General features: G+C 36.9%; 1 protein-coding gene across 1 annotated transcript; it reads right to left on the bottom strand.

Annotated features, from left to right (window-relative positions):
• Positions 1–9,034: 9,034 nt before the first annotated feature.
• On the bottom strand, positions 9,035–12,241 carry LOC131852179 (probable inactive tRNA-specific adenosine deaminase-like protein 3). The gene is made up of 2 exons (XM_059202819.1): positions 12,055–12,241; positions 9,035–10,422 (listed from the first exon to the last, which is right to left on the bottom strand). The coding sequence occupies exon 2, from the start codon at positions 10,367–10,369 to the stop codon at positions 9,290–9,292; it is 1,080 nt and encodes a 359-aa protein (XP_059058802.1). The 5' UTR covers positions 10,370–10,422; positions 12,055–12,241; the 3' UTR covers positions 9,035–9,289.
• Positions 12,242–12,544: the final 303 nt, after the last annotated feature.

Raw genomic sequence — 12,544 nt, 5'->3', positions numbered from 1 at the left:
CTATACGTATAAATAAAATTAGAGTGTCTGTTGTTTTTTTACTACATGCATATGAATATAATTTTTTTTTTTTTATAACACAGGGGACAAACGAGCATGCGGCTCACCTGATGGTAAGTGATTACCGCCGCCCATGAGCACCCGCAACACCAGGGGAATTGCAAGTACGTTGTCGGCCTTTTAAAAAGGAATAAGCTCTTTTCTTGAAGGTTTCAATATCGTATCGGTTCGGAAATACCATTGCTGGAAGGTGATTCCACAATGTGGTTGTGCGGGGCAAAAAGTTTCTAGAAAACCGTACTGTAGAAGACCGCCATTCATCCAGATGATCAGGATGGTATTTGTATGGATCAGAAACTGTTCTGGCGGGCGGTACGGTGTTGAAACTCAGCAGCTGGTATTAATCCGAACAATTCCTCAGAACACTCCCCGTGATATATGCGGTAGAAAATGCACAGAGATGCAATATCTCGCCGCAAAGCCAATGGGTCGAGTCTGTCACATAGACGTTGATTACCAATGATTCTGGCTGCTCGGTTCTGAATGCAGTCAAATGGAAGTAGCTGGTATTGTGGTACTCCCGCCCAGTGATGAGAACAGTATTCCATATGCGGCCGGATCTGCGCCTTAAATAATTGCAAGCGATGGGCCGCCGTGAAATACCGTCTCACTCTACTGAGCACACCAAGCTTTTTTGAGGCTATTTTAGCCTTGTCCTCCAAATGACCGCAAAACTGAACGTCACTGGATATATCAACGCCAAGGACCTCGAGATTTGGCTTCACATCAAGGAGAGTGTCTTAAAACTGAGGAGATACGATAAATGGAATCTTTTTAGCGGTAAACGCGCAAACTTCATCTGTCATCCGCATAGCAATGAATGTTGTTGACTTGTAACATGTCATTGATATGCAGAAGGAACAGAGTCGGAGATAGCACACAGCCTTGTGGAACACCAGCATTCACAGAGTGTGGGTCGGAGCAAGCACCATCGACAACGATCTTGATGCTCCGATCAGCGAGAAAGCTGGCGACCCATTTGCATAACTTCGCAGGCAACCCAAAGGATGGTAGCTTTGAAAGAAGAGCCAAACCCGATCAAAGGCCTTCGCAATATCCAGACTAACAGATAGGGCCTCCCCCTTACTCTCAATAGCCTCTGCCCATCGATGTGTCAAATACGCTAGAAGATCACCAGCCGACCGACCCTGGCGAAAGCCATACTGACGATCAGAAATCAACTGGTTCACTTCTAGGTATCGTAGGAGTTGACGGTTGACAATCGACTCCATGATCTTTGAGAATAAGGAGGTGATGGCTATGGGCCTATAGTTAGCTGGATCTGAGCGTTCTCCCTTCTTAGTGATCGGATGAACCAAAGCCGTCCTCCAAAGTTTCGGGACTACACCTGTAGAGTAGCAGTACCGGAAAAGACGCGTTAGTACCGGAGCCAACTCAGGTGCACACGTCCTGAGCACAATAGCAGGAATACCGTCAGGCCCACTCGACTTGTGGATATCTAGGGAGAAAAGAGACTTACGTACCAGCTTTTGGGTAAATTTTACCTCTGGCATAGAAGTCTCACACCGCGAGATGACCGGCGGTGATTGCTCCCTATCGTCCAGTGTCGAGTTGGATGCAAAAAGAGACCCAAGGAGATCGGCCTTCTCTTTAGCATGTTGGGCCAACGAGTTATCCTCTCTGCGCAGTGGTGGAAAAGATGGCTGACAAAAATTTCCCTGAGCAGCTTTGGCAAGAGACCAAAAAGCCCGGGATCCAGATGGAAGACTGTTCAGTCTCCTACCAATTCTGCTGATGTGCTCCGACTTTGCTGTGGCTATAACTCTTTTGAAGGACCTGGAAGCGGAGTTATATTAGAGTAACAAGATATGCAGTGTAAAACATAAAATTGTATTCTGTTCAAACAACTGTTACTAAGTAACTGACATTTATTTCTTTTTCGGTATATTAGATTATAAACCTCAATACCGCCCCTTAATCTTATATACGAAACATATACAATTATTTGGACAACCCTAAGTCCTTAACAAATTTCTCATGTTTAACTATACAGAGAGGCTTAGTTAAAAGATCTGCAATCATTTGGTCCGTTGGCAAGAAATTAATTTTTATATGACCATTGCCTACCGCCTCCCGGACGAAATGATGACGCATGTCTATATGCTTAGTCCTAGCATGGAACATACTATTTTCAGTTAGTTTAATTGTAGACTGATTATCATTAAATATAATTATATTATTAATTTGACTTGATATTAAACATTTATTGAGAAAAGTTTTAATGAACATTGCCTCTTTACAAGCATCTGAGACTGACATATACTCCGCCTCGGTACTAGATAAAGCGACAGTCCGCTGTTTTCTACTTTCCCAACAAGTAATAGATTCCCCAATTTTGAAAACATAGCCTGTATACGACCTACGATCTATATGATTTGATCCCCAGTCTGCATCCGCAAATCCCGTCACAGTCAAACCAGTTTTTCCATAAGTAATACAGTAATCTATTGTACCCTTAAGATAGCGTAATACGCGTTTAGCTGCTCTCCAGTGTATCTCAGAAAAACAGTTATTAAATTGACTTAATACACTTACTGCGTGACAAATATCGGGACGCGAACATACAGCTATATACATAAGACAGCCAATTAACTCACGATACTCCAAGTTGTCATCCTTCTTTTCTGACTTAAATAGTTTCTCACATTGCATTGGAGTTTTCGCTGGCTTACAGTTCTGCATATTAAATTTTTCTAAAATCTTTTCTATGTACGCACTTTGATTTAATGTAATCGTGCCATTCACTTTCATTATTCTTAATCCTAATACTTTTTCTACTGGACCAAGATCTTTCATGACGAATTCTTTCATTATCATACTTTTAGTTTTATTTTTCTCTTCTTTACAGTTACTCATAAGTATCACATCATCTACATATAGAGCAATTATCACCAGCTTATCATGATTTTTCTTTACATAAACACATGGCTCGGAAAATAATCTCTTGAACTTTAATTTATTTACTAGAACATTGTTTATTTTCTCATTCCATGATTTCGGTGCTTGCTTTAATCCATATACAGCCTTTCGTAGACGATATACTTTATTTTCACCTTTACCTTCATGAAAACCTTCAGGTATTTCCATGTATATAGTTTCTTTCAAATCACCATTTAAAAATGCAGTTTTTACATCCATGTGCTCAATATCCATATCGTATTCTGCAGATAGAGCTAACAGCATTCTTAATGTTTCATATCTCACGACTGGTGAATATGTTTCAAAGTAGTCTACTCCGTACTTCTGTGTAAACCCTTTTGCAACTAATCGTGCTTTATACTGTATTATCTCTCCATTCAAACCTCTTTTCTTCTTGAAAATCCACTTAGTTTTTATTGGTTTCACTCCTTTCGGTAAGTCAGTTACAGTAAAGCATTGGTTGTCAATAAAGGATTGATACTCATCATTCATTGCGACACGCCATTGCTCTGCTTCAGAACTGCTTAATGCTTCCTTAACAGTTTTAGGCTCAACCGCTTCATAGCATTCTCCAAGTAAAAATGCAGAGAGAAATGAGTTGTCAGCTTGACCAGCTCTAGAATCATCAGATTCAAAGGAGATATCAGGTACATAGGTTTCATCTAATGAACGGTCTTCGACGGATTCACTAGTTGAAGGTTCACTAATTTCATTACTTTCAGAAGTATCAGAAATTTGCTCTACATTGTTATCATTATTCGAAATATCAAAGGATACATATGGCGAAACAGGATTTATGTTCAAATTTGATGAAGTTACATTTAAATCCTTGAGAAACTTATATTCTAAAAATGTTACATTTCTAGAAACAGTCAGCTTTTGACATATAGGATCCACAAGCCTATACCCCTTAGTGTTTTCACAATAGCCAACAAAAATGTACTTTTTGCATTTCGGATCAAGTTTCTTTCTATTATTTTGTACTGAGTAAGCTACACATCCAAAGACTCTTAAGTTAGACAGATTTACCTTTTGTCCAGAGTAACGTTCTTCTGGAGTAAAACCTCTGACGGCCTTTGTAGGAGAACGATTTTTGACATACACAGCAGTACATACTGCTTCAGCCCAGAATTTTTGTTCAAGGCCGGCTTCGAGTAACATACAGCGCACCGCCTCCATAATAGTTCGGTTCGCGCGTTCTGCGACTCCATTCTGCTGTGGACAGTGAGGGACTGTAGTTTGGTGTTTAATACCACACTCACTCAAATATCGTTTAAATCGAGTATTCATGTACTCGCCTCCATTACCGCTTCTCAATATTTTAATCTTTTTATTTGTTTCATTTTCTACCTGAGCTTTAAATTTCATAAAACACTCAAAAACTTTGCCTTTAGAATCAATACAAAAACAAAAAGTTTTTCTAGAAAAATCATCAATAAAAGTTAATAAATATTTTGCACCACCAAAAGAGTTCACCTGCATAGGACCACATAGATCCGTGTGTACTAAACCCAACACAACATTAGCTCGTGTAAACGATTTCTTAGGAAAAGGTAGTTTAGTAGCCTTACCTTCTATACAGGAGATGCATTGTTCATATGACGATACATTATAGTCAATGCCAGTTGCCATACCATTCTTGAGTAAACTCATGCTGCGACTATTTAAATGTCCCAAACGTCGATGCCAGATACCTTGACTTGCTTGGTTTACGTGAGATTGAACTTCATTTTTAATATTTGAAGATTTACACACAGACATGACTGTACTTTTTACGCGATCAACGGAATTTACAAATGCAGACCCAGTTTGTAATTTATATAAACCAGAATTACCCCGCTTTGCAATCGCTTCTAATATATTATTTTTATATATTTTACATAAATCAAATTCAAAAATTACACGATATTCTCGCTGTGTCAAAACATTGACAGACATTAAATTACATGACAAGTTAGGAATATAAAACACATCACATAGAGTTTTTATACCATCTTTAACCAAAATATCTGTATCACCTCGACCGACACTATTTATTTTATCTCCGTTCGCTACTGTCACATATAAACTATTGTCCTCGACGTAATTTTTCAAAATTTGCCGATTGTTGCACATGTGACAAGACGCACCAGAATCGACATACCAACCCTCAAACTTCACATCTGCTGATAGGACCGACAGCATTATTGCACTCTTGGCTGCACCAGAGCTGCTGCTCGACTTTGGTTGCTTATCTTTACCTGATATTTTCTTACGGCAGTCCTTGGCATAGTGACCAACCTTTTTACATTTGTAGCATATAGGACGTTTTGAAATTGCCAGAACTTTCTCCTCAGGGTACTCGGAGCTTGTTGTACCATCTCGTCTCTGTGATTCTTGTAGCAATTTATTTTTAACGAGATCACTAGATAGAGTTAAATTTGCATTTTCTAGTGTCATTATGAGTGGGTCGAAATCCTTCGGGAGTCCACTAAGCATTATGACTGCGACAAAATCATCATCGAGAGGAGCATTCATGTCTTGGAGTTGTTGAGTGATATCCGTAATTTTTGTGAGATATCCATCCATATCTTGAAGTTGTTCAAGCTTCAAAGAGAATAATATTCTTAGAAGACCTAACCTTCTACAGAGACCCTTGTCTTCAAATGCACGTTGCAGATTTCTCCACGCTTCAAATGCTGTTTCACAGTTTCTAACATTTGAATAGACGGCAGGAAGTACGCTTAAGCATATCTTCGCTAATGCTTTTTCTTGCTTTTTCCTATCCATGCATTCGGGTTCTCCATTTTTAGTAGCAACAACGCAATCGTACAAATCTTCATGTATGAGTGTCATTTTCATCTGGAATTTCCAATTGCCGTAATTTGCCATTCCCGACAATTTATCCATAGTTAACGATGAAGAAGTCATTTTGAAGAGTATTTGCGTGTATGAATCGTAATTGTTACCGCTCTGCTACCATATTAGAGAAACAAGATATGCAGTGTAAAACATAAAATTGTATTCTGTTCAAACAACCGTTACTAAGTAACTGACATTTATTTCTTTTTCGGTATATTAGATTATAAACCTCAATAAGTTATACTTCCTTTTATGGGCACTGGTATCTGGATCACTCGACTTCACAGCTGCAATCCAGGCACGGAAGCATTCCTGCTTATGGCGCGACGCCGATCTACAGGATCCGCCATACCAGGACTGAGATCTACCACCGACAGGTACCAGGGAATTAGGAATAAACATCTCCATTCCCTGAAGTACTACATCGGTGACAGATTCAGCTATTGCATCAGGATCGTCCAGTGCGAAGCAAACTCGCCCCCATGGGTAAGATGCAAAAAAACTTCGCATCTCATCCCAATCTGCCGACTTAAAATGCCAAACACGACGTCGACCAATAGATCGCGGCAAAGAAGGACGCGTGAGAGGCACTTCGCTCCGTATCAGACAATGATTAGAGGATCCCAGTGGGGCTTCCACAGAGATCTGATATCCGTCCGGATGAGAAGTCAGCAGAAGGTCCAACAGTGAAGGTATATGGTCAACAACATCAGGAATTCGCGTAGGCGAGGATACCAGTTGCGTCAAACCATATGCCAAAGCAAAGCCATAAACAGATCTCCCCGCATAGTCGGTGGTACGTGAACCGAGCCATTCAGCGTGATGGGCGTTAAAGTCACCTAGAATCACGACTTCAGCGGAGGGAATCTGTTGGAGCAAAAAATCTGTAGCCATTTGGACGTGTTCAATGAGTCGGTCAGTTTCGGTGTTACCGCTATGGGACCTGTATAAGCATGCATAGATGCGGGGGTGGTCATCGCAATCTACACGCAGCCATAAAATGGACAGGTCAGTACCTTCAAGTGTACCAAGACGGCGACAACAAATATCCTCTCTGACATAAGCGCACACACCGGCCCGTGGAATAAAATGGTGTTCCAATTTATATCCAGGGTAGGTCAGGTACGAAATTTCGTCGGGACAGGATATTTGCGTCTCCGTAAGGAAGAGCAAAGCCGGCCTCGCCGTCTCTAGGTGGTGGTGAACGGCGTTGAGATTGGAATGAATTCCCCTGATGTTGCAAAAACTGACTATGAGCAAGGGAAACGCCGATGGAGATTTGCTCGCTTTCCTTTTGGCCAAATTGAGCGGAGTATTGCCCACCCCAGAATACGCAGGGCAGCCTGAGTGTGATATCTCAGGGGTGGATTCTTCAGTAACATGGTTACTGGTACCACCCTGGGGTAAAAATCCCTTGTAATCCGCTGCCATGGTATGTAAGAAAGGGGTGGGTAGGGGAAGGAAGTAGGAAAGGGATAGGGGGAGGGGGAGGGGCGTCCGGAACCTACAGCTCACCATGCGAAACGCGATAACGCTTAACGCCGGTTTTCTGCCGAGGTGTGGTATTTCCCAGTTCGAGCGGCCCAATCGAGCTGAACAACCACGTGTGGTCGTACAGCTTGCTCTACCACTTTTAAGAAGAAATACGGTACATACACCAAAATAACATTTTTTACTTTTTTTTGTGTGTGTCTGTTTGTTCCAGCTAATCTCTAAAATGGCTGGACCGATTTTGACGGGACTTTTTTGGCAGGTAGCTGATGTAATAAGGAGTAACTTAGGCTACTTTTATTTTAGAAAAAATAAAGTTGAATTCCACGCGGACGAAGACGCGGGAACAGCTAGTATAACATATGAACAAGCTCACGTGGACGGTAATTGGCGTAAGAAATACCGCATCCAATTCGAATTACAACTCTGTACACTTATCAATACATACCAATCTTAATTGGCTACCAGCCTCTTTGTGACTGATGAAATGAAATTTCAGTGATGTCACCATTGTAATAGATATTTACTTTAACTTGTATTCACATAGTTATAGAGCAACATTAGATCAGGTAAAAAAGGCTTATATCTAATATATATGTATTATGTATATATAGTATAACTCAAAGGTGACTGACATAGTGATCAATCAACGCACAGCCCAAACCACTGGACGGATCGGACTGAAATTTGGCATGCACGTAGATGTTATGACGTAGGCATCCGCTAAGTAAGGATTTTGATTAATTCTACCCCCAAGGGGATAAACTAGGGGATGAAAGTATGTATGAAACTTTGTCAATTTTAAACCGATCGGGCTGAGACTTTGCATGCATAAAGCTACTATGACGTAGGCATCCCCTAAGAAAGCATTTTGATAAATTCCACCCCCAAGGGGATAAATGAACGCGAGCGAAGCTGCGGGCAAAAGCTAGTCTAATATATATATAAAATTCACGTGTCACATGATTTTGATGAAATTTTATATGTATATTCCGTAGGTTAGAGAATTTTATTATTATTTTATACCGCTAAGTGTTAGGGCGGGCTCACCACAAAAAAAAAATATTTTATAAGTATATTCAGTAGGTTTGAGAATTTTATTATTATTTTATACCCCTAAGTGTTAAGGCTGGCTAACCCCAAAAAAATTATTAATTTTTTATGATTTTTCTTTATTTTTATTCTGAGAAACCATACTAATAATATAAACTCGAAAGTTTCTTAGTATGGATGTTTGTTACTCTTTCACGCAAAAACTACTGAACGGATTTTGTTGAAACTTTACAGTAATATAGCTTATACATCAGAACAACACATAGGTTATAATTTAAAACGACATTACATAAATTGGGCGAAATATAAGAGTAGTTGCGCGGGTCAGCGAGAATAAATATAAATAGGCGAGACAGAGAAAGAAATAGGTAATCAGAGGCAACTAGTTAATTTTTTTAGGTAACTACACTGACGCTTTTGTACGAAATCTACTTAGGTAAAATGTCCCATCATCGTGATAGTATATGGAGAACTTCAAGTTCTACAGTGTTAAAAAAGTCATATTTGGCATTTCACACAGACATGCAACAATATATGTTATTTATATCAACACCGAATTTGGCAGCACTTTATATGGCCAAAAGCAAACAACAGTAATGTTATAATTTATATAATTGAACAAACATCTCAAAAATTGATATCACAAAATTTGTAATCATAAAATAATGTACATACAATGTATTCCTATAATAAACAGATTGTAATAATTCAATAAAACTATTTTGATTAACATAGAATACAATTGCGCGGGAAACAACTTTAAATGAACCATAGACAATAAATTCTGTACGTTAAATTGTAAAGTCACGTGATATTAAAATTCTGGTCAATATTCATAAGAATTTATTGGTGTATTTTGTAATTCTTTTTTTAATTATGAATTTACCAAAGAAGTTTAGTAATGTTATAAAAACCCCGAGAACACTTCGAAGCGATGATTTAAAAATGGAACATTCTGCAATTGCGTTTTACACTTTAGGGCACCGAGGGACGTATTATCGAAACAGAAGAACACTCTTTTCGCCCTCGCATGCACTAACGCCATGGAACACATCACACAGGGCTCTCTAATTGTATACACAAAGTAACCAGTACATAAATATGGTCCATCTACATCCGATTTTTCATCTTTACTTTTAAACGTTCTTTCTCCAAAACAAACGTTATACCTCTGCTTCAAGTAAACAAGCAGATCCTTGTCTATACCACATAATTTATTGTTTACAGCGTCTGTATTGTCTGTATTCCAAGCGCCGCCATTTTGAGTTTTCGCAACATTGTCTATGGCTAGCATAGTCGAGTGCTGGAGTGGATGATTTCTTCGATTATCGAACGCTACATCTACAATAGAATTCATTATCGGATTCACAACAACTGTGACATTAATTTCATCAAGAATATTAATTGTATCGTCCATTTTATAATTTTGTATATAAAATTTAGCGACGTCAAAAGTAACAGCCATGTACATTCTGTGTGTTTTAATTTCGGCCGCAGTGAAAAATTTATCACCAGCGATTTTCTCTAAGTAGCTATTCGGATGAAAATTACACGACCAAACCTTATTGCACTCAATATGCTGTCTTCTTAATTTAGGCGCAGTGGCCGGTACCTCTAGCTCTTTGAAATATTCAAATACTTGTTTCAAATCTGGTACATTTAATTCCAGATATTCTTGTATAGATGAATTTTGAGTTACATAAATCGTTGGACAAAGCAGTACATCTCTATTACGTACTCTTTTCAAATGCTGAAATTCCTTTAATGGAATTTTGTCATTTAATATCTGTATTGTCTTTGATAACTCTTTAGCATCCTTTATATGACCAACGTAAACTTTCTCTTTCGCTATAGAGTCATATAATTCTGGATTAATAATGGGTTGCAGGTTTTTAGAAGACTTTACAATATTATCTATAAAATCATCTATGTTATCTGTGACAGACTTGCCTGCTCTTGCCTTTTTCAGTGGCGGTTCTTCCATTTTTCGTAACACATAAAACAAATCTAGGGACAGCAGTCTTCAGTGATCCCACACTGAAAAGAGACAAAAATCCCACTATTTCATTCACACACTGCCATTATGTTACACTTTAAAACACTGTTCTAATTTCAAATATTGTTCCATAGCTACACATAATTTGTTTCGTTTTATCATATTACACATATTTTAAATTAAATGTAGTTTTAATAATATATTTAATGTAACCTAATCTATGTGTTAATTGTAAATTTAATTAAAAAAATAATTATAGATATACATTTTCATGCTTTATCTCTGTTTAAAAGGCTTGATGTCATAGTGATTGTGTAACATAATGTTTGAATAAATATTATTAAAGATTGTAGATAATAAAGTAATATTTGATGGATTTGTCTGTTATACCTCACCACAGAATGGAGTAATTAAAATTAAATTTGTGATCCCAGGGACTGACATACTTTACATACTGTATAAAATGAAGTCGCTTCCACTGTCTGTTCGCTAAGGTCTTTTAAATTATGCAATGGATTTTAATGTGATGCCTTAAAATCTAAAAACTTAGAGATTCAAGAGGAAGGTTTATATGTATAAGACATGAAAACCCGTGCGAAGCTGGGGCAGGTAGCTAGTAAACAATAGTTTACATAATATTATATCTCACTGGGATCTACAATAGCTTTAATTTTTTTATTTGTAGAATAAAACAAAATAGTATAATCATAAAAAGTTTATATGAATAAAAATTATGTCCAAAAATAGACTTTGTTTTCTGCATTTAGCTTTGATTTTGGGTTGTAGTGTAAAATATTTATGAAATAATAATTTTATTTAATTTATTTTGATTATAAATATCTTTTTCTTCGATGTGAACAGCTGTGTGGATTTAATTATAGAGGTGCTATCTTTAGATATATTAAAACATACTTTTGAATTGAGTACATGAATAACATTTAGTTATAAATAATTTTACAACAACAAAATAGTAAATATATTTATATAGGAAGGTATCGACAAACTATTTCACATTTCAAAATTATAGTTTCTGTAATAATGCTTTGACATATGAACAGAGAAACTGCAGTTTAAGTTTCAATTTTACTTATTAAATTTTAATAATAAAAAAGAAAGTAATTTTATAAAAGTTTTGTCATTGTTAATCTAGGATATGAACTATCTGTGTTATAGTTCCATACTAAATTGTCCAGCGACTTAAAAGTAACTGAGTAACAAACACACATACATCTTATTAACATTCACAAAAATAACAGTACATAATTTTTGCTTACCTTGAATAGAAAATACAAATAGGCAATGAGTGACAGAGTATAAACATTTGAAATTGAATAACTAAAAATATCTATGGAAAAAAATTGATTTTATTATCTATGTACCTACACCAAGACATAACAATATGCGGTTTTCTGCGGCAGGTTACGAATTCTAAGTAGATTCTAATTGGTTCTCTTGTTTTTAGTAACGTAAATTCTACAATGTTTAATTTAGTGATTTGTCGTCACATATTATGTAAATAAGTGCGTACATTAGTACTGGTTTGATAGAAAACCACGCCAACTTAAGATAAAAGTCGTAAGGAACGCGTATGACGGCATTATTGTGTATAAATTTGCATAAAAATTAGTTAAATTGATTAAGCGTGCAAATCGAAGATTTAGTAAGAAAAATACCTTAAAATTCCAGTTTCGATCCCGCCACGTTAAGAACACAAAACAGCACCATCAATTTTGGTTATCTTAAATTGTTATTTCATAATCATATGAAAGAAAATACATTTCTTCCAGCAATTAAAAAATTAAGTTTGCAAGAAAAGTAAAAGAAAACATATGTAGCCATTAAGAATTTTAGCAGCGTGTGTTTTAGTTTACAATTCTACAAGTTCTACAAATAATCATAACAAAATTTATCCAATCTCGTCGTTGTATTTCTTATCACAGCAACGGTTTTATTGGTCAGATAGTGTTGTTCAATATTACACCAATCACAGAAGCACAATTTGACATTTGTATTTTACGTAAAGCATGTTAAGCAAATTTACTTGCCAAAGTTGCCAGCTCCAAAATTGAAGAATAACTGAAATCATTAAATCAAATTATTGCACGACAAAACTATCTGTCTACGAATTTTAAATTAACTATAGTTGGGTATATAAAAGTAGTT

The sequence above is a fragment of the Achroia grisella genome, unplaced genomic scaffold, assembly GCF_030625045.1.
Source record: "Achroia grisella isolate CSIRO2021 unplaced genomic scaffold, CSIRO_AGI_Agris_v1 utg841, whole genome shotgun sequence".
NCBI classification, from domain to species: domain Eukaryota; kingdom Metazoa; phylum Arthropoda; class Insecta; order Lepidoptera; family Pyralidae; genus Achroia; species Achroia grisella.
Note: the sequence above shows the minus strand (reverse complement) of the source record. Positions and strands in the feature narration are given on the sequence as shown.